The sequence below is a fragment of the Cyprinodon variegatus genome, unplaced genomic scaffold (genome assembly GCF_000732505.1).
Source record: "Cyprinodon variegatus isolate N-32 unplaced genomic scaffold, C_variegatus-1.0 Scaffold557, whole genome shotgun sequence".
NCBI classification, from domain to species: domain Eukaryota; kingdom Metazoa; phylum Chordata; class Actinopteri; order Cyprinodontiformes; family Cyprinodontidae; genus Cyprinodon; species Cyprinodon variegatus.
The window spans coordinates 141,796-167,213 of NW_015151010.1; the positions used below are offsets into that span (position 1 = coordinate 141,796).

Below are 25,418 nucleotides of genomic sequence, written 5' to 3' on the forward strand. Positions count from 1 at the left end.
GGTTTTTAATGCATTTTTTGAAATGCAAAGAAATAAGTTTTTAATTTGTTTTATTTTCACAAATTTTTTAAAAAAGTACAATGTTAGCATTAGCCTCAGATCAGCAGTCATACATGATCAAAAATAACTGATCAATTAATTGGTTCATCATTAATTGATATTACCATAAAAAGGTACGTTCAAAAGTGGTCAAAATAAGAATACACTTTTTTTTGGCAAACAGATTTAAATTACTTTATTACTGGCAATGTTGGGCCAGTTCATAATTTAAATGAACAAGCTCAAAGTTCGGTTCATACAGCTGAAAATGAACTAGCTCAAGTTCAGAGTTCACTTTTTCAAAAAATGAAGTTCAAAAACCTATAAACTATTATATATCTAACCTATATAACTATTTCCCAGTTCATTTGGTAAATTAAGCCTCAGTCCTACACAATAGAATGTCATGTTTCACCCTTTAAATCTGTGATCATAATATATGTAAAAATATTGGAAAATACTGGATGCAGTCAAGGTAAAGTGTATGAGCAGTGAAGCCTTTCTCTAGCCGAATTACACAGAACTTCAGAAACATACAGGGACATTCAGGTTCTGCTGAAAAGAGCTGTATCAAAAATGATTTCATACATTCCAATTTCAGTAGCAGAAATTTCCCAATATAGCTAGGATACTTTAACTTGATGTGTTGCTTTAAACTTTAAAGGTATAGTGGAGGATGTTCTTTTCCGGGTGGATCATCAAAATAAGTGGTCCTCCTAATTGTCAATCATTCTGGTGATATGTTTATGTAAGGCCTACCTATGTGCTTGTCCCCATTTTGGACTAGTGCATGCTCTTGCACACGTTAAATAGGTGTTCCCTCTGGGCAGTGGGTACAGGGTTGTGTATGTGCAGCTTTTTTTAAAGTAGAGAGGCAGGTCTTTTAAAAAATTAATGAAAATCCCCCACTATACCTTTAAGTGAACATGGCTGACATACAGACTTGTTTATTAAGTCCCGGTGGGCACGATTTGCACAAAAACATGAGTTTTTTTCCTTCCTAGTCTTCCTTTGTTAGTTCATAAAATTTTGCCAAACACTCTGCAAAACTGGCGTCAGAAATACCAGAAAATGAGTCTGAATCACAAAGACTAGTACTAGCAGTAGACATTCATGTCTGTCACGCTGTTTGCAGTAATAAGTGGCGCAAAACTTGACGTTATCCAATGAAAAGTGTCGTTATCAATGAAAAGCGAATATCAGCTGTGTGTGTCACTCATTATTCTCAGGGTGAACATCACCCTCATTCACGTTCATTACTTCAAAACTGATCCGTATGAACATATTTAGTGAACGCCGCTCATTGGACACGTTCATGCATAAAACTGATTACTGATATGTGTCATCTTTATAAAAAATTAGGTTCACCAAAAGAAATGAACTGTAGTAAACAAACCCTTTGCAAAGGCTAATCCCCCAGCCTTCACATCAGTGATGTAAAGTTGTTGAACTCCATCCTCCTCCACCACTGAGATAGAAAACCCTGATGCAGAAAAAGGAAAGACAGAAAACATTCTTAAAAAGCAAAACAGATGACACAGTCTATAATGCCACTCCTGTCAAGGTTGAAAAAATTCAATTTATTCTGCAAAGAAACAAAAGTGAGAGACTTAAAGTCTGCATTGCAAAATAAAAAGTGTTCTTACCATAACCAATCATACAGGATTCATCTCTGTCAAACTGGATTACTTTTGTTATCTTAGAGCAGAGCTCAATTTCTTTGTACAGCTGTAAAGAAAAAAAAAAAAGAAGTTATTATATAAATCCCGAGGCTCTTTCTAACTTTAGTCATAGAGTGGTGGGCGAATTATTGACAGCAGGAAAAGAGAGCATTCATTTTCTTCCTTCTCACACAAAGCATAACGAACAATATCTTGACAGAAATGTTGTAAATATAAAAGGATCTGAATTCACTGTAAAGAAAAAAAGAAGAAGAAAGGCTCTATGTTCATATCTTGGAGCTTGAACTTCCCATAAAGTTCTTTTAGAGCTCTGATTTTTGTTTTTTTGCAGTTTCTTATACAGCTATATAGTTTAAAGCTCAATTTCTTAAGTTGACAGTGTAAACTCTAACAGGATGAAAGCAAAGAGACTATAAAGGACAAGAAGTTAAATACACTACCAAGTCGTATATATCCTCTTCTGGCTTTGGAATGTAGAATTGCACTTGGTTTTCTATGAAGAATTTAAGTCTCAAGTAGTGTTTGGTTGGGTCCAGCTCATGGGTCTGCAAATAGAAAAAGAACTCAGTATTTAATGCCAAAGCAAAAAAAAAAATTTTTCTAAAAATGTAAACGTTGCACTGCACTGCATGCATCTACAAAAATATCAATTCAAAACCGTATCTAAGGCCTTGTTCTGTTACCTTGCATATAGATTCAAGAACACACAGTGCAGAGTCTCCTGGCTGGATAGTGTTTAACACAGGTTGGTCATTTGGCAGACAGACCCAGGAAGGAGTGAGGTGGTCGGGGACCCACATGTCACTGTCAACATTGGCTCGAGGAAGACTTTTCACACTTCCGTCTTCGGATTTCTTAAAACACAGATAAAAAATGATGGGTAAACACTATACCAACAGCTGTTGAGTTAAAGTTTAGATAAACTTCCCTTCTTATCTAACTAAAACTAAATTATAAAATAAATTTTTTTTCCAAAATTTAACTCAAGATGACTATTAACTGATTAATTCACTCACAGTGAAGCATTTCAGCTGCTTTTCTTCAGTAAATTATTCTGATTATTGCCTAAAAACGTTTAAAGCAATTAGGCAGACATACTTATAATATTGAAGCTAACACTATCGTAGAAAAGAATTCTCACTGACATCCTCCACATGGAAAGCCAAAAAACAGGAAATCGCTAAACGAGTTAGTAATTGAGGGAATGCTACAGTATATATATCCAATATTTAAATATTACTATTATTAAATTTTATATATATATATATATATATATATATATATATATATATATGTATATATAAAAACTGGAAGGAAAATGTGATGTAGAAGATCAGGCACACAAAAGAGGGACTATTATAATCTGAAAAGGATTATTAGGAAAAGACTATTCAAGGATTTCTGAGAAATTCGCAAGCAAAGACAGCAGCTGGAGTCACAGATTTAAGAGCAAACACACAGGGTTACAAAACTAATATTACTGATCAGTTCATATTCCTAGACTATAAAATAAAATATGCAAGTAGCATTGTATGTGGGCTGGAGGAAAAAAATGGCCGGACGGGTTTTTCAAGTGTCCAAAGTCCTTATTTCTCTCTTTGTGTAATCAATCATATTTGGGTTTTACTTTTTCAAATAATTTACAAAAAAATAGAAATTTTGGTGTTGTACTACTTGTACTGAAAATATATTGCAGTAAACTTATTTTTTAATGTGCTGTTACCAAATAATAATGTAGTCAAGTTCTACATACGGTATATGTAGCCTTTACTTTAAAGAACAGTTTGTGTTAACAAAGAGCAAGTGCTTACTGTGTTTTCCTTTACAGAATCCACAAAAACACGATCTACTGGCTTTTTCTCTGGCTCTTCATCAGCAAACACCTGTGGGACCAAAAAGGAAGAGATGTTAGAGTGACCTCGGGCAGAATAGTGAAGGGTTATTTAAACAAAAATAGGCCAAAAGAAACTAAATCTGTGCAGCTAACTTAGAAGAACATAGAAATCACTATCAAGTGAAGGAGGAGCAAACCGACCTGGCTAACCGTAGGGTGGGCTTTCGTTTTCTTCTTTGAGGTAGTGTCTACACCCCAGAGGGAGGAAAACCTGCTTTTGCGTTTGCTGCAGGAATGAGACATTGCTTGCGTTCTGCGTCTCACTCCGCTCTCTGTTCGAGCTGCCACCTGCAAACACAAAAAATGAATCTAAATAAATATACTTTTCTTATAAATAGCTATAACAACACATTTCATATTGAGTACCTTTAATCAGGAACCTCAGGCATAAAAAAACAAAGATTAAAATGGCATAAACAGAAGGAGAAAAAAGAATGGACACCCACACACTCATGGCAGAGTTAGTCAGTTTATTCTCTCCTGATACAGAGAACATAGTTTGTAAGCTTTCAAACCTTTCCAATGCCCATACATAGATTTTTGTGAATGTCAGGATAGGCAAATCAGATGAGTGAAACAGTTCTTAAACTCTCCTTAAACCACAAACTGCTTTTAAACAGCTTAAACACCCACCAGCCCAAGGGCACTGCGTCGGTGGTTATAGAAGAAATAGCACCTGAATGATGTCTAAAAATCAAACTGATGTTTTTTTCTCTGCAACTCTTCCTTCTATATTTGGAGTTCCTAACCTTGCTGTAGCCGTAGGAGGCTGGTACACAGCTAAAGCCTATAAAATGGGGATCATTGTGATACTCAAGTAGCTAAATAGTAATCACGGCATAAAAATGTATTCTCTAAGCCAGCTGGTGTGCCAGATGGGTCATCAAGTTAACTCCAAAGTATTTTATGAAGGAAAATGGACAGATTAATTAAAACAATCTTCGAATTTGTATTAACTTGAATAAGAATTAAACTAGAACTGCTGACATTTGATGTGTTGTTGTTGAATATCGATTAATCAAAATTTTCTCAATGACTTTCTATTTTTAACGTGATATAGCTATGTCAGGTTTAGGCATAAAAACACCTAATATGTAAATATGGCCAATTATGTAACTTCTAAGAAGAAAGTTTAAATACATGGCACTTTCTTTTAATGTTAAAATCTTTTGGCATATATGCGAGTAAAAAATAAGGCAGGGTAACATAGCAGAAGTTAGTTAAAGTCAAAATAAGACACATAGAGGATATCTACCAGTGCATGGAAGGAAGAGACCGAAAATATGCCCAGTCTGCCCATTGTCAGCTTGGTGGGGCGAGAGGCGAAGGCCAAGAGGCGCTTAGGGTTGGGCAGCTCTCCTCCTTGCAAGCTGGCCAGGTAGCATCTAAAGCGAAACAGATCCATGTGAAACTGCTCCAGGTTCTGCTCCCACAAGAAGATCTGTGGATCGAAAGAGAAACAACACATCCATTTAATTTGTCAACTTTAGATCAAGAGAGAGCATCTTTTATTACCCTGAAGCTTTGCTAGCAGTTTACTCAAAGCAGTCTGCACTCTGTGCCAAATAGTTAAATGTTTACTGGGCCATTAAGGCAGAACATTGTGATTATTTAGTGGGCCGTCCCCTCCCAGTCACGGTCCTGAGCTGGTGTTTGGAAAAGGCCTCTGCTATTGCTATGGGAGAAAGTTCTGTTTTACTGCCAAGTACCCCAGAAACTGAGAAACAATACACATTCCATGGCAGACAGAAGGAGAGGGGGATTTATTTTCTGGAGGGGCAGCCCTGTATCCATTCAGTTCAGCAAAATGTTTCTACCTAACATTGCCAAAGAGTACGGCTTGAAGAATGCACCACCTAACTGATTGAACAAAGGCCATTTGATGTCCCTCTCTGTAAATAATCCTATTAAACATATTGGGAGCTTTTAAATTAAAAGAGACTATGGCTCAGTTTAGCAGTGTCCACAACATATGAAATAAAGTGTGTACCGCCACCAGCAATTCAGACAACAGCTCTGATAATCCTTTATCTAAAGCCCATATGCGACTGCTTCTCTACCATATTTTTAATAACAAACAAACCTGTTCAACAACGATTGTAAAACTAATTTTCTAATTTTTTTAATTGCTAGTACAATGTCTGCCCATATGGTAATACTAGGAAATTATGTAAATGCATCAATCGCAATAAATATACATTTGTACTTTTAAAGTATTTTAATATCAATTATTTGAAACATATCTTGTATTTTTTCAGAACTACTCTATTATTTTTTTATTATTATATCTTAAATCCCTCGTTTCCAGTGCATGAAGTGGTGCAGCTGTGCAGCGCCGTTGCAACTGGTCAAAGCGACTAGTCAGTCAGAGCAGTACCAATGTGTGCCAAGGTGCGTTTTGGGTGTTCTGTAAAATATGTGGCTATTCTACTGCATCAATCTAGAGCTGCACTGATTGTTCAGGATGGAAGGCAGTTCATGAAAAGCAAATAGGGTCGGGGTAAGTTTACCAGGGAACTGTTAGGATTCCAGTTAGTATGTGGAATCTTTTGTTTGTCTTCCTTCCACCACCAGGTGGCGCCTGGTTCTAGTTGGTCTCCTCACACACATGCGGATGGTTACTTCATTACCGGAGGACTCTTAAGCTGCTGACTGCCACTACCTCGACGCCAGAGTATTTGCCAGTTTTGGGTACTCTAGCCAAGCTGATTTTTGCCAAACTGAGTCAAACTGAATTTTTTTCTACCTGAGTTTTAACCTTGCTGTTTTTGTCTTTGCCTCTCAGCAGGAAGTCATCCTGCAAACTGGATGTTTTGGACCTTCTCCCCCCTGGAAGGATTTTCTGAGCATCAAGTTGAGCTGAGGATTCAAGCTAGTGGTTTGAATCTACTTTTCCCTAAGGATTTTCGTCTCTCTGAGCAGGGGTTTCATCTCCACAAGAAACCGTTCAAGTACCGCAGGAAAACTAAGTGGCAGTCAGCTCCTCCATTCCTTAACGAAAAACCACAGCCTGGGTAAACCTTGTCCGCCCTCCAACGAGCAAGTCATTCACTGGAACAACCCACACCGACTGGATTCAACAAGAGACACCTTTTTCTGGAAACGTGAGTCCTGTTGCTTTAATTCCCTTCTTCAAATCGAAGACACAAATTTCCCACTGAGCCTGAACTAACCGCAGAATCTTCACTTTTCTGTCCCGGTTCGACAGTGTTCAGAGCAGCACTGGACTCCTCTCAACCTACTCTCAATAAAACCTGTTAAACTTTTTTCTGGACTCTGTTTGGTCTTCTGCATGTGGGTCAAAGCTTTAGATAAAATCATGACAGGAATAGCTACATGTGCAGATTGTGAATCATGTTGAGGAAAAATTAATAAAAAAAATACCATAATCAGTGAATATTGAATTAAAAACCTGACTGAAAAACCAATTATTTGAACTCAAGTACTCATGATAGTTCTGTAGAAAGCAAGGTAAGGTGATTAGATTAAGAGCAGGCGCACGAGTTGCAGTTATTACTGGCCAAATAACTTCTTTACAGCTTTAATGTTCCATTTAAAGCCTAAACAATGGCTTCTGTAGTGGGATGATGGAGTCCTGGCTGGATCCAGGTCCAACTGTGCAGAGTCACTCCACTCTGCAGCCATGCCATGCCATGCTGCTTACCCACCACTTCCCCATCCAGTGGAACCCCTCAGCCCAATTTGGTTTACTTTAGGCCAAATTGACTGCACAGTAAAAAAACAAGTCAGCCTTTCAAAAACATTTTGGTTTTATGTATTAAAAAAAAAAGAAAAAAGTACAGTTTTAAATTATATATTTTGTTTTAAAAAGCACAAATTATTTTCATGTATTATTTTTGGAACAACTTTTAAAAAACTGTGACAAAAAATTATCTTCCCTTTCTTTCATTCTGTTTGATCGGTAATAGAAGCTATTATATATTTAATCAAATTTCCCAAAATAAAAGCCTTGTTTAAGGTTAAACTGCAACTACTGAAAGAACAGAGTGTGTGAACTGATCAAAGTTGAAGGCACCAGCCAATGGGGTAAAAGCCAACAATCCATCACAGTGACTGGAGTGCCACAGCACATCATGAAACCTACTTGTTCCAGAATTGTCTTCCTCTTCTTGGTGTCAGTGACAGCTGACAGTTGCATCTCTCCCATCTTCTTCATTTTTTCATCCATGTCGATCTTCTGCTCCAGCTTCTTGATTTCAGCACGGAGCAGCCGAACGGTGTCCTCTCTGTGATGCTGGCGAGCGACAGCAGTAGCGCATGCTGAGTGGATGGCTGTGATCCAGTTTTCTAGCTCTGTCTGGCTGCAGGTCTTCATGGGGACAGAAAGTCACAGTTTAGAAGCTAAACATGTTGACATACCGTGCCTTGCAAAAAGTATTTATATTCATTTATTTTTCTTTAGTTGTTTACATAACCACAAATTAAATTCAATGTGATCAACAAAAAGATAAGGAATATTTTTGGTTTTTGTTAAGTAATAAAGGCCAGAATGGCTATATCTACAAGCGCTGATCCGTTTTCATTTCTGTCATAGTGGCTGGGTAGAATATCCCTCTGTGTGGAATATCTGGGTAACATACATTCTTGCATAAAGTTCAGCTTTAAATCCATTGATTTTTTTTCTATCTCAAAATGATATTTTATTAATAGTAATATTTCATGAGAATACCCTTTTGTCTGCCATTTCCTAAAGATGCCCTTGTGTCCCTACTTTAAAAAGCACTCTTCTGGTCCATCCATTATTGGGAAAAAGATAGAAAAACTGCAAATCCACTATAGCACTTGCTATCTAACCTGACAGTCCAGGAAAGAAGAGCATTAATTGGAGAAGCAGCCAGAGGAACCACGGTAAACAAAAAAAGCCTTTTTGGAGAGAAAACTGCACTATGTACAAAAAAGAGCACAGTAGCACTTATAATTCCATTGTTGAAAGAAAGCCTACTAGCAGCTGCCCACAAAGTATTTGAGACAGCACAGATAAGCAGATAATGAATGTGTAATGGTCTGAGGGATGGGGAGCTTACTCTGTGTACATAGTGGTCTCAGGATGCTTAAGAGCTAAATACAATTTTATAGAAAAAAAAAAAACTTTTAAGACTGCAAAAGGCAGAAATATAATATGTAGAGGTTTATCACACCTAAGTTAATAGACCATAAGAAGTTTGGGTTCAAACATGACAAAATGTAGGATATTAAGTAATTATTTCCCCAAATACACAACCCTCTGAAAACCAATCCATGCCGAGTTCGGACCGAACTTGGATGAATTAACCGTGCTGAGCTTGGTTGCTTACAACCGTTGACACCTCATGCTAGCACTGCTCCTCGCTTCCCAGTGACAATCTACTGTACCACTGCTCTCTAGCAGGAAAACTTTATGATTATTTTTTGTTCTGTCCAACATTGCCTGGATAGAGTCTTCTGCCCAAATTGCAATAAGAGCCTCAGTCTCGATATTATCCCAGGTCGCACCATGCTCTTTTGAAGCCATTAAAAATGTAGAGTTGAAAAGATGTCGATATTTGTTACAGTTCTTCTTCTGTTTTGTGGCGGTTAGCAAGCAACTGACTAATGTGCATTACTGCCAATTGCTGAAAGCAGACTGTCAAGGGGAGATAACACGGTCTGCTCATTCACAATTAGTATCAGAGAACCGAGCCACTATTGAACCGCACCAAGCCCTACTGTTGAACAAGTAGCATATTACGGGGTTCGGTTGTGTTTGGCACATCTGGCGTATTCTTAGTTTGCGAGCCATTTACACTCAACAGTTAACATGGTTACCGTGCTTTGACCACTCTTGGCACGGTTTCAAAATGGTACTGTGAATGGGGCTTATGTGAGGCATTGATCTGCCTCTAAGTTCTTTTTACATTAAAGCTCAGACTTGTTGTCCAAGACCTTTGTGGAAACAGGAATCATTTAAATATTACGACTTTCATTATGGACTAAATGACTGGGTAAACAGAAACATTTTCTTACCTGGAAGAGATAAGCATCACCCAAAGAATTGCTGAGGCAGAACACAAAGTCTTTTTTGGGATGCTCTGGCACAGCTTGGACAATACTGTTCTCTACCCATATGGCATGCTTGGGAATACTGTTGTTGTCAATAGCTGAACGGCCATCAGTGTCATAAAAAAAGAGAGTACAGCCTGAAAAAAACAAAAAAAAAACACCCAAATGTTTGTTTTATTATATAACATACTTGCTTGTTCCAGGCTTACTGAAGTATCAACAGAAATCCCTTCTGTTTTCTTTAAAAGCCCAACTTGCTTCAGCAATTTACTTCTGCTCTCCAGTGGCCAAGATTAAGAAGTGCAGCAGTCCTGACATGTTTTCTACTTTAAAACACCATCATATATGATACATATGAATGATGTATGTATAATAAAGCACATTATGAACTAGCAACATTAAGGTTTGTACATATCTTAATCTAAACATATTGATAATATACAGTTTAAACCGGTTCACACACACACTATATACTAAAAGGAGGGTTTGAATTAGGTACAATTTCTGGATGCCTGAAGTTGCTACTTCTATCTATCTATTAAAACACATTAATGAAATGTCTATCTGTCTTACAATTGAGGTAAAAGATAGATTCTTTGTCCCAGAGATGAACACTTTTAGGCTTGCAAGTCTTGCCAGTGACAAATAAAGGAGTGGCAGTGTCATGGTGTAGAGGTTTTTACTGCGTGATGCACTGGTCTTCTTTATAAAATCAATGGAATTAGAACAAATAAAAAACATTAGGCATGAATAAGAAAACAAAATATTTAGATATTGAAGTTAAAGCTTGGTTGCAAATGGATTTTCCGGAATGGACTGAGACCTTACGAATGCTCCAAATTGAGGCACAAGGTGGCTTAAGACAGTCACTGTTTTACAGTAGACATACAGCCCTGATCTCACTCTCTTCAAAAAGAGGTTCACAAACTTGTTATAACATAAATACAAGGTTTTTTGAATATCTTTAAAAAACTGATATTTTGGTAATAATATTACAAGACAAAAAGCATACCTTTTGCTCAAGAGTATTTGTGGTGTAAGTTAAAATAAATAAATAAATAAATAAAAACAGTAGTACTCTAGATGTGGGAAATCTTAATAGGAAAGTCAAAAGTTTTTTCAGAGTGCCTATTAAAGCAGCCAAAGTACCACCAGTGGTGCATGTACCACACTTGTGTGGTACAGAGCTGAAAAGTGTGTGTGAGTAAAACACCAACAAACCTGACTCAGTATGCCTGTTCAGTCAGGGTACAATGAGACAAAATGCTTTCTAACTATTGCTAGAAGCTTGCTGAAGGATTCTCCAAAATAACTGATCCAAATGTGCTGTTTAAAGGCAACCTATTGGTAAACTATTGTACATTATGGCATTTATTAAAAAGAAATAATTTTGGAACAGATCTAAAATTTTTAAACTGAGTTATATTCTAACAGTGAAAATGAAACGCATATGTGTTTTTATAAAATATGTGTAAACTTCTAAAGTCTGCTGTAATATTAAAAGTGTTGTTTAGTGCAGTGTACTTCTGATGTAACACTGTGTTTGAACACACCTTTCAAGGACACCCAGTAAGTCTTCCACTTGCGTCTTGTGGCAGATTCAACTTTCTTGTTCTTTTTGTGCACAAGGAAGTTCTTAACAGCAAGTTTCCCCGCTTTGCGCACCATCCCCTGGACAACGCTGAGCAACAAATCAGACTGGTAGGCAGAGCTCATGGTGCTCTGCTCATCGCTCAGGGCGGAGCCAGCTTCCTCCAAGCTCTCCGTCTGGCAGGAACTCATTTGAAGTTCTTGACGGAAGTTCTCGTAAACCCCCTGCACACCCTCGCTGGCACCGCCGCCACTGCTGCTGCCGCTGTCACTGCCAACGAGCACGCTCCTTCCATGCATGGAACAGACAGAGAAGGAGGCGGACATTGTCTTGTAGCGCCGAGGCTGGTGCTCTACCTCCAACATCACCCCATCGATTCCGCTGTCTTCATATTCGCTGCCATCCCCGGCCGTGACATCCTGGAATGTGGCATAGGTACAAGGCAGGTGAGGTACCATTGCAAGCACGTTTTCTGCATCTCCAAGAAGCCAGCAGGTAAACAAAAAAATTTCATTAACTACAGCTCAGAAACATCGGTAGATACGTGACAGATATTTTCCTAAAGAGGATTTTAGACATCTGAGTCTACTAAGGCTAAAGTTAAGTCTAGACAGCTCAATGCAAAGATTCTGCTTAAAACTGATGAACAGCAGGGTTTCTGCTGCTGCAGAAACGAAGCCTGCCCTCCCCATGGCACCATAAGGTCTGCCCTCTCCTCTCTTCCTCATAGGGCCAAAGGCTCCCAGGAGATGAAGGGGTATACACAGAGAGTGGTATCTCCAGCTGGTCACATGACCTAATCATGCGCTCCGGAGCTCCATTCAACAACGTCGACGGTGCCCTGTCATGACAGGGGCCACACACTCTTTACTGTTACACTCTTCCACAGGCCTAGCCTTATTATCATAACAAAGGCCTGGGATATTTCTAAAAGGGAGTAACTTTAATCTGTGCTCCCTCCCTTCTCTCCAGTCTCCTTTCCCAGGAAAACAATGGATTCATCAGGGATGATATACAGAATTCTCAGAAATATAAAGGTTTAAAAAAATATTTAAAAAATAATAATGTGGATTTTATTGACTTCAATTGTTCTGCACTGTCCTTAAGTTTTGCATATCAATTAGCAAATATAATTACACATTTATTCCCTTTTACATATTTTAGTAAGATTTTTGAGACATCTTTTCAGATAAATATTACATTAATGATGAATTGAGAAAATATGAGAAAAGTTAATTTCACTTAAAACAAGTAATATGTGCCACTTTAAGCAGCAACATTTCCATTAAACCTTTTCACTTATTTATAATGCTGTAAATTCACGTTTTCTACTCAGATATGCTACAGTACAGTGGAGACTTGAGAGTGAATGGCCTATTAAAGCTTTTTCACATCATTTAAATTTTTACATTGACTTGGTTACTTGGAAGGTTGCATTTTGGTTTAGCACAGTTAAGGACAGTGGAGCTCTTTGGATCACTAAGGTGCCAGACAGTTAATTAATGTTGTCTGCCATCTTATTCATATTAATATATTACTATTTTACTTTGAGTTTTACGTTTTTGACAAGAGCCAAATTGATGAAAAGGATGAAAATGAAAGCATGATGTCCAGACTCCACCAGTTAGGCACCAGACCATCACACTACCACCACTATTACTACTTACTACTACTGACGTCAGGGAGGTTTTCTTTTTATTAAAAAATTGTGCTGCTTTTAGGCCAGTTTTAACAGGACACATACCTTCTAAAAAGTTTAACTTTTGTTTATTCTGTCCACTAAATATTTTACAAATAATTTTGGAGACAATCTAGATGTTTTTGCCATTGTGAGGACGAATTTAGTTTTTATTTTGGCCAACAGTGGAGTGCATTATATGTTTGAGGTATTTTGTGAGTTCATGGAAGTGTCTTCAGATCATTTTCAGAATAATTTAAATAGATCGTCCACACCTGGAGAGATTCATCATTGCTCCCTGCCTATTCCAATAGTGGATAATGGTTGTCCCTGGAGTTTGCTGGTGTCCCATTGACTTACTTTAACATTTCTTTAGATTGGGTCTTGATGTGAGGTCATTTGCTCTATACAATGATTCTGTTTGAGTGATTTCTTAATCCGATAGATCCCACAGTACTTAGGCCTGTATATAACCATTAAAAATAAACTTTCCCAGAAAATGTTTATAATGACAGTTCTATCAGCATTTAACAAGAAGGTTTGAATGCCTCTTCACAAGGGTTGGTTTGGAGAGCTTCTATTACATTATCATTAAACAAATCATGCCATTAAAGCTGCATTTTGTATTTGATAGTTAATATTTGTCAAATATAAAAATTGTTCACTGAAGTTAATTGAACCAACATATTCCAGGAAAGGGGGGAAACGGTTTCAAAGCACTATACATTAGCAGAGGGCAGCTTACCAATATTAAGATTTGCCAAGATTTTTAAAATACTAAACTTTAAAGTTTGTATAAAGACAGTTCCATAAAACACAGACAGTCATTGAGGGGAAACTAAAGAAGGACCGCATAGCTCTTAATTAAATTAAATTGAATCTTAAATTAATGTTGATTTGAAACCTAAGTAGACAAGCTAAGATTGGGCTGGCTGATAAACAGCTATCTAAAGTCTTCATCAAAGGAGACTTGTTTATTGGAATGTATTTGCTTGTTATTTTAATCACAATTTAAAGAGAAAAAATGTAAAACTAAATATTATTCTGAGCAATACAAGCTTTGCACAATAGGCACTTCTTCCCTTGAAAGAGTAATTATAACTGTACCATACAAACATGCTATAGAAATGATTTAATCTTTCCCTGTATAGATGATAGCTTTCAGGTCCATATTATATAAATACCTTAACACAAAAGTGCTGTAGTGTTTTCACTCAAGGTTAACCTACAATGAAAATCTCATACCTAGAAATTCTACAGGTTTTAAAAAACAGTTTAATTCTAATCATATTTAAGAAATAAAAGGCCTAATATCACTAGAAATGCAAAAGATAAACTCCAAATAGATCTCACCTGTATAGTCTTTGCCCTCCTGCCCTGCATACTCGTGCACATTGTAGCTTGGAGGTTACTCAGGCCTTCAGACAGGCAGTGGGAACGTCGGCAGGGAAGAGTGTACGCACCATATGCGGTTCCATCCTCCTCTGATGGTGACAGCATCTTACCATCCTCCTCTTCTCCCATAGACCTGTTGGTGTCGTTCCACTTGGCATAGCGGCCGTGGGTCTGCCTGGAGGCTGGGCTTGTGTTACTGTACAGTTCATCCAGTGAGTTTGACCTGTCTGCAGAGTCTGTCGGGCTGAACTGCATGTGGCCTTCACAGTCAGGGAATTCTCTCTCATTAGCCATGTCGATAATCTCTTCAGTGCTGGTTAAATTATCTTGACTGACATCGGACAGGGAGAATTCGAGGCTGTCATCTTGCCAGGTGTCTGCAGATTTTGATCTCTTTTTGAAGCTCATTGTCTCTCTGGAGCACTCTAAAGTCTGTTGGATATATTTCACCTCATTTGTGTACACTTCCTCATCCTGCGTCTCTTCCGCAGTAGGACCAGGTAAGGTTATGCGCATTGTATTCATATGCACTGAGGGACTGGCCAAATCATTATGAAAGGACACAGGGCGCAAACTCATGGCCACACGATCCACCCAAATGGGACTTCCAAAGTCTGGGAAGTTTCTTGTTTCGTTGAATGGTTCCAAACCATTATCAGCTAGGGATTGTGGGATGCTAGGCGTGCTACTCGAGCGAGTACTTGTCTCAGAATTTCTGTGCTCCATTTTCCCTGAGGAAGCATGGCGAGAGCGTCTAGACTGTTTGTTGGAAATGCGTAGAGACCGAGACATGTGCTTTCGTGACAAATAGCCCCGCCCGGTACTGTAGAGGGCATGTTCCCTGTTTTGGCTCTCAGTGTTCCCCATGATTTAGAGCCTGAATTGAAAAGAGTGAAACTTATCTGTCCTGTATTTATAAACACTGTAATAAACAGGAACATTGTTGAACATTTTTGTCATACCTGCAGAGGAGTAAGGACTTTACTGGCATCTTGTCACTGAATCTTCTGAGAACTTAGGAGCTCAGCAGCTGATGCGATCCACAAAACCCTGAAAAATATGAATATAGATCACGCTTCACAGATTTTTTTCGTGGGATGTGTTGATACATAACATTTGTTTAGACAAGATACCCTGTATGTTTACCATTTTAGTGCATTTAATGTAGAGAAATTATTTGCGGAGAATCATTTTTTGTAAATATTGACGGAATGCGAGCATCATGATAGTTTAAAAGCTCATGAAATAAAATGGTACAAACTGTACCAGCTTTAAACACCCTTTTTAAGATGGTGGTTTAAGTTTTAACTAGGTGGGCACGGATTACAGGTTTCTGGCCGATCACTGACTCCTGATCTTTGAAAATCCTGATGTGCCGATTCCGATTTTGACCGATGAAGATTTCCCTTTTATAATTGTTAGTTGTTATAAGATCACTAGACATTTCAATATTATGCGACTTAAAAAACATTAATCATTGCCCGTGAAACAATAGGGTGGACAACACCTTTCACCCTCTGCACCAAACTGTAGAGAAGCTGAGCAACACCTTTGGTGAAATACTTTTACACCCTCTTGGTAAAAAGGAGCGTTACTGCAGGTCATTCATCCCTGATGCCACCAGACTCTACAATGCAACAATACAATGGCAATAACTTGTGCAATGTATAATGTACAATTACTATTAATACCCTGTGCAGTAAACCTTTCATATGTGGACACAATGTATATACTATATACCGTATATATATATCCCATGCACCTCTTTCTTCCTTTGGCACATTCTTCTTCTCCTTTGACTATTTAAGCTGATGTAACGAGTAAAGTTCTCCACTGTGGGATCAATAAAGTCAATAAAAACTTAATAACTGCTTTAAGGCATTGACAGTGGGTGTTTTTTTCAGCCAAATACAGAGATAGATCCGATTGGTGGAAAAGATCTGTTTCACCTATAAGTATCGGCCGATCACAGATCTTCCAAAATTAAGAAAATCAAGGCCAATCAATAAGCCGGATGATAAATCCCTAAATACTAGTTTTGACCCTCTCAAACAAGTGTTTGTCTATGCACCCCACTACCAATTGAAAGGGATTTACCGGTATATTAAAAAAAAGAACCCAAGAGTTTTCCACTAAAAATCCTAAATTATCCCTTTAAAGTAATAAAGTCAAAACAGTTAGCAGAAAAATAAATCTGTTTGCTGAAAGTTTGTTATACTTCCTCAAACTGATCACAAAACATATGTGAGTCAATGCAACTTCAACTGTTTAAGTTTCTTTAACAGTTGTATAAAAACCCACTTTTAACCACATTAACTAATAAACTCTAATGTTATGATTCAGTCCAGCCCTTTTAAAACTCACCAGTGACTGCAGTGAGAGGTTGAGTGAACATGAGTTATTTAAAGCTGAAGAGAACCAACATGTTGTTCAATTAGCATTTGTTCTTAGAAGCTACCCCCTGCTGCAAAGGGGGCCGAAAGCAAGAGGAGGGTTTTCACCATAACACTCAGACTTTATCTACCTTCCTTAAGGCAGGACAGCTCTCTCTGTTTTAAACCCAGAAACCATCAGATATGGGAGTGGAGATTACCCAGTGATCTCGTTCTCATCCCTCCTTGATGTTTCCTCACCTAGCATTAGGACACTGTAGGGGTTGCAGTGTCTTTCTATGCATGTGTGTAGCTGATGCATGTAAGTGAAAGAGACCAAACCGCCTGCTGCATGCACTCAAGCTTGCAGTTATTGGAGTGTTACATAAACTTTTGCTGACCTTGTTTTTCTACCTTGCTGCACAAATTTCTCTCTTAATTCTGTGCTCTAATTGCCACTTACTAGAACTGCACAGCTAATGTTTTAGATTATTAATGTGTTCATATAATGTGTTGAAAAAACAACAAAAAAGGAACAGACACAAAACGCCTGTAACATACACTCAGTGCAAAATGTAGGCTAGTCTATACTACTTCCTGCTCAAAGCTTTGTTTTTGTTTTGTGTTTTATTGGTTTGTATGTTAAAACATTTATGATTTAGCAGATGCCATTACTGGAGAGAAAATACAGGATTTTTATTCTCTGAATGAAGAATCTGCTACTTGAACTAAAGCTCTAAAGCTGTATATTATATTGTATTGTATACTAAGATAGAATAGCCCAGGTCAGATCATATAAGGTGTCCAAACATAATGCACCGGTATTTAATAAAGCTTTTAAGTAATAATGTAATAATGATAAGTTTAAGTAGGAAAATGACACATTTATAATGAAAACCACCATCATCAATTACTGCATGAAACATTGTGTAGTTAGATGGCTATTAGTTTTTGTTTTTTGCACCTAAAGTAACAAATATCTACCAGAAAATGAGATTTAAAATAAAAACTGAAAACTGATTTTACATCAACTTCCCTTAACATGAATATTTCTAGCCCTTTAGCTTTTCACACAATATTTTGAGTCTAAAATGAGACCAATTGCATAATGTTTTTTTATTTTGATTAGATTTTTCTAATTCCATCTGATGTCCCATGGTAGTGGCAGCAACATGATGTAGGGATCTGTTTTCTGCAGGTATGGGCTCTGTGGTCAGAGTTAATAGGAAGACAGATGGAGCTAACCACAGGGCAATTCTGGAACAGAGGCTACAAAAGATTTTAGACTGAAGAAGTTCATTTTAAAAAGGATTTCCTCAAATATGACTGAATGTACAAACATCTGTCTAATATGTAGACTTGATATAAAAAATATGACTGAGGGAGGTAATTATACCACAAACTTAAAAGTTTCCATTTGAAATTGGAAATCTTTGGCTTTTTTTCTTCTGTCTCACAACTGCAAACTAGTTTCTTAGTCCATTGTATTAAGTCAAATCTCTAGAAGTATATGGTTGTAGTGTGAAAAATAAAATTAAAAGGTGCTCATATTTTTAAGTACACTGTACATGCATAACATGCATGAAGTAAATTAAGCACAAAATAACAAAATTAAACGTTTAAACAGAGAACACACACTGTAACACAATCTAGTTCATTTTTCTCTGCAACTTACAAAACAGGTTTTATGTTAGAAAAAAAAACGTTGCATATTAACAGAACGTTCACTTATCTATGTGCTGGAAAACATTGCTCACCATAACTATGGTAAGGTTGTCTGTATAGTTGTTATTGCAGCAAAACCACATGACAAATATGTCTAGATGCAGCACATGTATTTTTAGACCGGATCCACACATTACAACTCATTTAAAACCCATTAACTGTTAACTAATACAGAAAACAGAAACCCTTGATGATAATGTAGGGTACTGTTCAAAGCTTTTCTGAGACAAAATTAAAATGCCCTTTAGCATCTTAGATATAAATTGTGTAATTCAGTAGTAGCACTATAAAAAAAAATCCAAATTAAAATGTTTTTCACTCTGCCCCAGCTGCCCAAACTAAACAGAAGCTATTTCTTTACTTGACACTCACTAGTACAGAGGAAATTTATTCACAAGCAAGACTGTCATTGATTCCACAGCAATGATTATGTGCAGGGAATACATGATGCTACTGGGATTGTGCAACACTGAGGCGGGTCAGTTCAGCTACGAGTCATAAATGCTAAATGCGGGCTCATCAAAATAATCATGCTCTTTAAAGAAAACATTTTTTGTCACATCATCAACAGCAGCCTCTGTCATGGGAAAACACAGAATAAGTGAGCCTTTGTGGAGTTGGCTTATAGCTCACTGTTTTATTGCTGCCCCGGGACTTTTAAGTCTGTAAGAAATGACGTAAATGGTGATTCACCTCTAATTTCAGCAGAATGTGTAGAAACACAGAATACCTTGACTTAAATTGCTCCAGTAACAACCCCAAAATAGAACAAATCAACTGTTTTACTGCATCTCCAAAAACAGCCACAAAGCTGCTCATAGGAAAGTAGATTCAAAAGGCACTACATTACCCATTGAAATGAAATACTTAGTACTTGGAAAGCATAAAATGTATTGCTTTAACCTATATAGAAAAGTAGAACGGTTTGTGGTACTGTTGCTTTGCAGCAAGAAGGTTCTGGGTTCAAATCCTGCCCCACGGTCTTTCTGCATGGAGTTTGCATGTTCTCCCTGTGCATGCGTAGGTTCTCTTAGGGTCCTCCAATTTCCTCTCATAGTCTCTGTGTTGCCCTGCAACAGACTGCCAACCTGTCCAGGGGGCCTCTCAACCATAGACTGCCAGAGTAAGACACCAGCCCCACTGCGACCCTCATGGAATAAGTACTCCTGGAATAAGCACACCTGTATAGTTGTATATTTGATGTGGTAGAACTCCTGGATTAATTTAAATAAGTGGTTATTGAAGCTGGGCTGGTGAATCAACAAATGTGTGATTTTAAAATCCTCTTCAGAAGTGTTGTTATCATGCTATAAGTTTTACTTAAATTGAAATGCCTTTATAGCACATAGGTATATGGGGGATATAAGTCTCTTCTGCTTTTATGATATGGATGCAGTCAATAGTTTTTTTTATAGAAATGTATATTTTCTTAGGCCTTTTAACATTGTTTTGGTGATTATTATTCATGTAATAATATCTTCTCCTTGATGTGAATGGAAACGTTGATTTCATAAACAGAATATCCTCATAAGTGTTTTCTTTTAAAATGCTACTTTTTTTTCATTTGGTTTACAGAATTTTAAGGTTTCTTGTTTGCACTATCTCAGTGTGTTTCTATGTCCTTCTTCAGTATGAGCTTGCAGGGATGTCCATTTATTCAAGTATTGCCAACTCTCTTTAATGCTGTATCCACAGGAGTAATTATTTCCAGTGCAGAATGGTGCTCTCTAAATCATCCTGGACTGGCCTTACAACCCAAAGTAATGGGTTATTCTCCCAAATCGATACTGATGTGTTTTTCCGATGCATTTTGTAAAACAGAATGCTACAGAGCAGCGAACTGCTAAAACGTCCAGTCACACTTAATGATATTAAGTAAATCAATGCATCTGGTTAGCTGTGCCTGGCTGCTAATTGACCACATAATTCATATGCAATGCTTTTCCATTTTCGCTTAGGTTTATGTAAAAGACTTTTGACTATCTTTTGGGGGATGGGGATGGTTCATTTTGTTGTATATAAAGCTTTGTAAAATGTCCTTAGAAACAAAAACGTGAGAGGCAAAAGCATGTGGCAAATGGGGTGTCATTATGTCATGTCTAAAGCATTTGACAGGAAGATTTAAGGTCCTTTTGTCACTAACCAACATCTAAAGGCACCTCGTGAAGTTGAGAAATTCCTAGGCTTGCTGGAACAGGAAGAGGGAACTGTCAAACCTGCTATTTAACTTTGTTTTGTAGACGGTGAGGGACAAAACACTGAGTTACTTTTATCTTCTGGGACAGCTCCCATAGACAAAACTGGATCTACTAACAGTTAAATGGACAAATATCCTCCAAGTTATCGAGATTAAATAGATACTATAGCTTAGCCACAAAGTTTTCCAGTGCAATTAACAAAACATGCAGCAGGAACAACCAGACATTGTGGAAAAAAAGATGCTTAAAGGAGGTAAGGACAGGATAAAAAAAAACAAAACAGGACAAAAGCAGCATGTGCAAGTGTGCAGGAAACGTAAAGGAAGACAGTGAGATGAAAGAATGAATTCAATGGGCTCTTTAGGAACAAGTTGCGACACAATACCCTGTAATCTAAACACGACAGACTCTTAAGATAATAACACAGGTAGGAATACAGAACAGGAGAATTGCACTGAGGACAGCTCATATATCCCAGCTAATAAAATGACATCCTGGTATGTAAGCTGGAGTAAATACCAGAGAACAACATTATGTTGTTTTTCTTTAGTTAGTCGTTGTTTAAGCATGTAAAAAAAAAAAACAATATTCTTAGTATGGTACAAATAAAAGCAGTCCTAACTTGTGCCAAAAAATATAATTTTGTTAAAAAATCTAAATCACAAAAAAAAAAATAGAATTTGAATTTTGAACTAGTTCATCAGGAAATCAAGCATGCGATATTATAAACAACAAAGTCTGATTTTTGTTTGAAAGATATTGGTCAATCAATGTCTATCCTGAATATGAAAGGTATAGAGGACGATCTTTTATTTCCGGGTGGATCATCTAAATAAGTGGTCCTCCTAATTGACAATCATTCTGGTGACATATTTTCATAAAGCCTTCCTACTTGCTCATCCCGTTTTCTGCGCATTCGCACTTGAGGCATCTAGCTATGGTGAGTTACGATTTCAGACAGTCATTGAGGCCCCGTCCACACGAAGTCAAACACTGGCCTAAACGCACAAATTTTTCACCAAACCAGCCTCTCATCCATGCAAAGCCAGCGTTTCGGGGGTCTGTAAACGATCTTTTTTTATCAGGCCTTCAGAGTGGGAAGATTTTGAAACGCTGTTTTCACGTTTCCATCTTTAAGCTCTAACCGCATTTTTTTTCTTACACGCATGCGTCATAGCATCGCCTCTAAACACGCATGTGCGACACAGTATCACAACAACAATGGTGCCGTACTGTGTTGAATGGTTACTGCTCATGCTACTCACCCTGCTGTCGGGCTTACAACAGAATCTTCTTCTTCTGGAATATCTCCAGGAAGAACAGAGCAATATCGACGACATAGTTCAGCACCTGAATTTGACTAAACCACGAAAATGGACCCGCAGGGCAACCATGTATAAATATTAGTGCGCATGCCCAACATTTCGACGCCTATTTTTGCTTTGGCACCACAGCGCCACTTACAGGCCTGGCATACATTTTGCAGCGTTTTCATGCATTCATGTGGACGATCACATTTATTTTACGTCTCCGTCTTTACGGCAAACGTTCTGGAAAATATTAGCGTTTCGTGTTCGTTTTGACTTCGTGTGGACGGGGCCTGAAGCTCACCTTTCTCACTGCTGTTCCTGGAAAATGTCGTAAGAGAGAAACTGTCTATGAAATGTATGAGAAGAAGAGAAAGGCCTCAGAAGAGGCAGCTATATCCCAGAATGCTTTGTACTTTGAAGGCATAAAATGTATTGCTTTATTTTTGCTGTCACAGCCGCTGTCCGAACAGTAAGTTAACTGAGTTTGCTATAAAGTCCTCAATATGGTCCCCAATCTATATAGCGATTAAGGAATTAAGGGGCAGATGTTCAGGCACAGTAGGCTTGTATGAGTGATGAGAAGAGCAACTTTGAAACAGAGCATGCACAAGGAGAAATCTGCATTTTTTTTTAAAGTGGAGAGGGTGGGTCTTCTTCCACAATCCTCCACAATACCTATAAGCAGTTTTGCACATACGGCTTTTAAAAAAAAATATTTTATTAAGAATTTTTTTGGGCTTGATTCAGGAAAGAAAAAGGCAGTTTATTTTTAGCATAAAGTACAGGACTTAGGTCACTTGTTGTTTTTAAAATACTTTTTATATTAGAAAAATATTATAAATTAGTTAAAAGCAGATTTTGGTGCCATAAACTGTGCTTTGAGTAAAAGTGTCCAAACAAATGATTTCCAATAACATTAAAGAGAAAGAAGTGTAAAAAGTGTGGTCATCAAAAAGAAATACGCTGTGTGGACTAAGCATCTTCCACTGCAATAAGATCCTAATTTGGCAAAAAAGATGTCAACCATTATTCTTAAATCAGTACAGTCTGCACATGGAAATTTGTCGATATACCATAACTCTTCTTTAGGGGAACCTTGGCCAACTTGGCAGTGCAAAGCTGTTCTATAAATTACTTAAAAAATGAATATTATTTCTTTAATCCAAAAGTTAAATGAGAGGAAAAGATGTAAAGAATATTTAGGAAGGAGCGAAACATTTCAGAGGAGGTAGCTTAAAGTACAGATAATAGCATCTCAGCTTTTCTTCAAAGTATTGTTGTTAAATGTTCCTTAGGTTTGAAGCTAGCTAAAGATCTGCATCGTTAACCTTTAATTCAAAAAGAAAAGGAAAATGTGGGAAGTAAAATGGGCATAAAACCCTGAATCCTAATTATAATCAGTGGCTGTATACTCAGCATTGGGGCCAGTGGGGTCTGAGCTCAGTGGGTTGTTATCCACTAAGCTGACAAGTGGCCATCTGGAGGGTCAGTAAATGTCTGGCTTGTTGTATATTTGATGTGGTACATATAGAAGCCTCAGTAAGAACCAAGTAAAATCATGTCCGTTCTGATTTAACAATTGTAAAAACTGTGATGTCATTCAAAAACTAAAAAGTAAATTATTATATTATGATACGCATAAATATGAAGAGTCATCAAGAAATCCACAATAATAAATTATATTTAAATTTAATACAGATTTTTGGAGTGCACATAAAATTGTTCAGCTAGAAATATAAGTGTAAAATTTTATCTGGTGTTTAACTGATAAAAAATATCCTTTATTAATCCCAAATGGAAATAAGATGACATACAGAGACTTTTGAAAGAAATGAAAGCCCTTAGTCCAAGAAAATACAACTTGAACTACTTATTTGACATATTTCGAAGTTATAAACGCTTGAATATATAACATTATAACTACAGGCTATATTTGAGTACATCTAAACATAAAAATGCTCTGAGATTATTAAATTATGCACAAATAACTAGAGAGATTGGGAAGGATGAAGGGAAATGCAAGTTAATTGTCATGATTACCAACTAAGCTTTTTTTTTTCCAAGGATGCACAGATAGATGTTATAGTTAGTATACGTGTTTTTCTGTTAAACACTGGATTTTATTCTGTCATCAGTGCCAATAAGAATCTGGAACCAATAGTACTAATGCAGAAAAGACCCCCATCACCCATTTAAAAAAAGAGGTCTTGAGTTTTTTTTTAAGTGAAATGGAATCCAATACTGAGCTGCAGCTGCTGTTAAAAAAGCACAACGACATCTTGGTCTCTACCATTAGTTTCCTCTTGGGTATCATTTGCAGAAGTTACTACTCCTCCAAAAATATAAAACCATTACAGTCAGCTGTTTCACTTTATGCTCAAAATAATATTACAAAAGACATCTTTTTAAAAACAGCCAAGCATTCTGGCTTGGTCAAACTAAAATAAAATAATGTTTTCAGATTAAGTCAAGGGAAGAATTAATTCCATTTCTAAAGCATGTACCTGCAAAAATCTAACTCTGCAAATTATTTTTTTTTTTTCAGAACCAAAGGATCTTCAAAAAAGTTAAATATATTTGTCTTCCTCAGTAGGTTGTGTGAAAAACAAAGGGTTCAAATAAAATATGGACAAATAAGATTATGAACTAATTGGCAGTAAAGTAAATTGAACAGAAAATAGGCAAAAGAAAGGAAAGACAAAAGGCTAGAAAGAGAGAGTTCAATATTTAAGAAAGGCAAAAAGGAATGGACTGAATGAAGGACAAATCATGAATCTGTACCAGCCAAGGAGACAATGCAGTTGATTCTAAACTGTATAAAGATGAATGAGAAAAATAAACACACATTTAGTCATCTATGATGAGGGGTTTCATATCAAGCAGCAGTCATTACTCTGCAGGAAATACACAGGTTGACAATAACATGTTAGACAAACCAAAATAGGCATAACCACAACTAAACCATTTTAAGGATGAGGATGCATGGGTCCCAGCTTTTCCTCAGGAAATGGTCAAATGGCCTGTATTTATATGGCGTCCTCTTTAAAGTCAGTGGACTACGAAGCGCTTTGCAGGAAAGAAGATAAACTCAGTGAAATATTGAAAAACACATTTTATCTCTATTCAACTAAAACAGCTTTTAGGTATTTCTTTAAAAGTTGCATAAGGCTGTGAGAACATTACAAAGCTGATCTGTTAGCATCTGTGTAAGAGTGGTGAAACATTTATTTATTTATTTTTTTGTTTTTAGCCACTTTCTAAAACGGTTTGAGCTTTGAAAGCAGCAGTGCTTTGGAATTTTTAGTCCATTATTCCACATTTTATTTTATTGAGTGATTCAATAATCCTTATTTATTACATATCATTCAAGCATTTTCTTCATGATTGGTCTTTATGCAATACTTTAAATTAGAATAAGCAACATTATCTTTTTAGGAACTTCATTATGTTAGAATGAATATAGAACTTTGCAATTTTCTCAATGATTAACAGAAG

The 25,418-nt window shown here is 37.1% G+C and overlaps 1 protein-coding gene across 2 annotated transcripts in view; it reads right to left on the minus strand.

Annotated features, from left to right (window-relative positions):
• Positions 1 to 25,418, minus strand: part of LOC107095569 (T-lymphoma invasion and metastasis-inducing protein 1-like) — a 67,160-nt gene that overhangs the window by 27,327 nt on the left and 14,415 nt on the right. For both annotated transcript variants that reach the window (XM_015391708.1, XM_015391709.1), the window contains exons 2-9: positions 15,281 to 15,368; positions 14,277 to 15,195; positions 11,208 to 11,664; positions 9,619 to 9,791; positions 7,721 to 7,945; positions 4,871 to 5,056; positions 3,757 to 3,903; positions 3,533 to 3,604 (exon numbers count right to left, since the gene is read on the minus strand). In XM_015391708.1, the coding sequence (XP_015247194.1) occupies positions 3,533 to 3,604; positions 3,757 to 3,903; positions 4,871 to 5,056; positions 7,721 to 7,945; positions 9,619 to 9,791; positions 11,208 to 11,664; positions 14,277 to 15,185 (2,169 nt within the window). In that variant the 5' untranslated portion in view covers positions 15,186 to 15,195; positions 15,281 to 15,368. The remainder of the gene's footprint in view (positions 1 to 3,532; positions 3,605 to 3,756; positions 3,904 to 4,870; positions 5,057 to 7,720; positions 7,946 to 9,618; positions 9,792 to 11,207; positions 11,665 to 14,276; positions 15,196 to 15,280; positions 15,369 to 25,418) is intronic.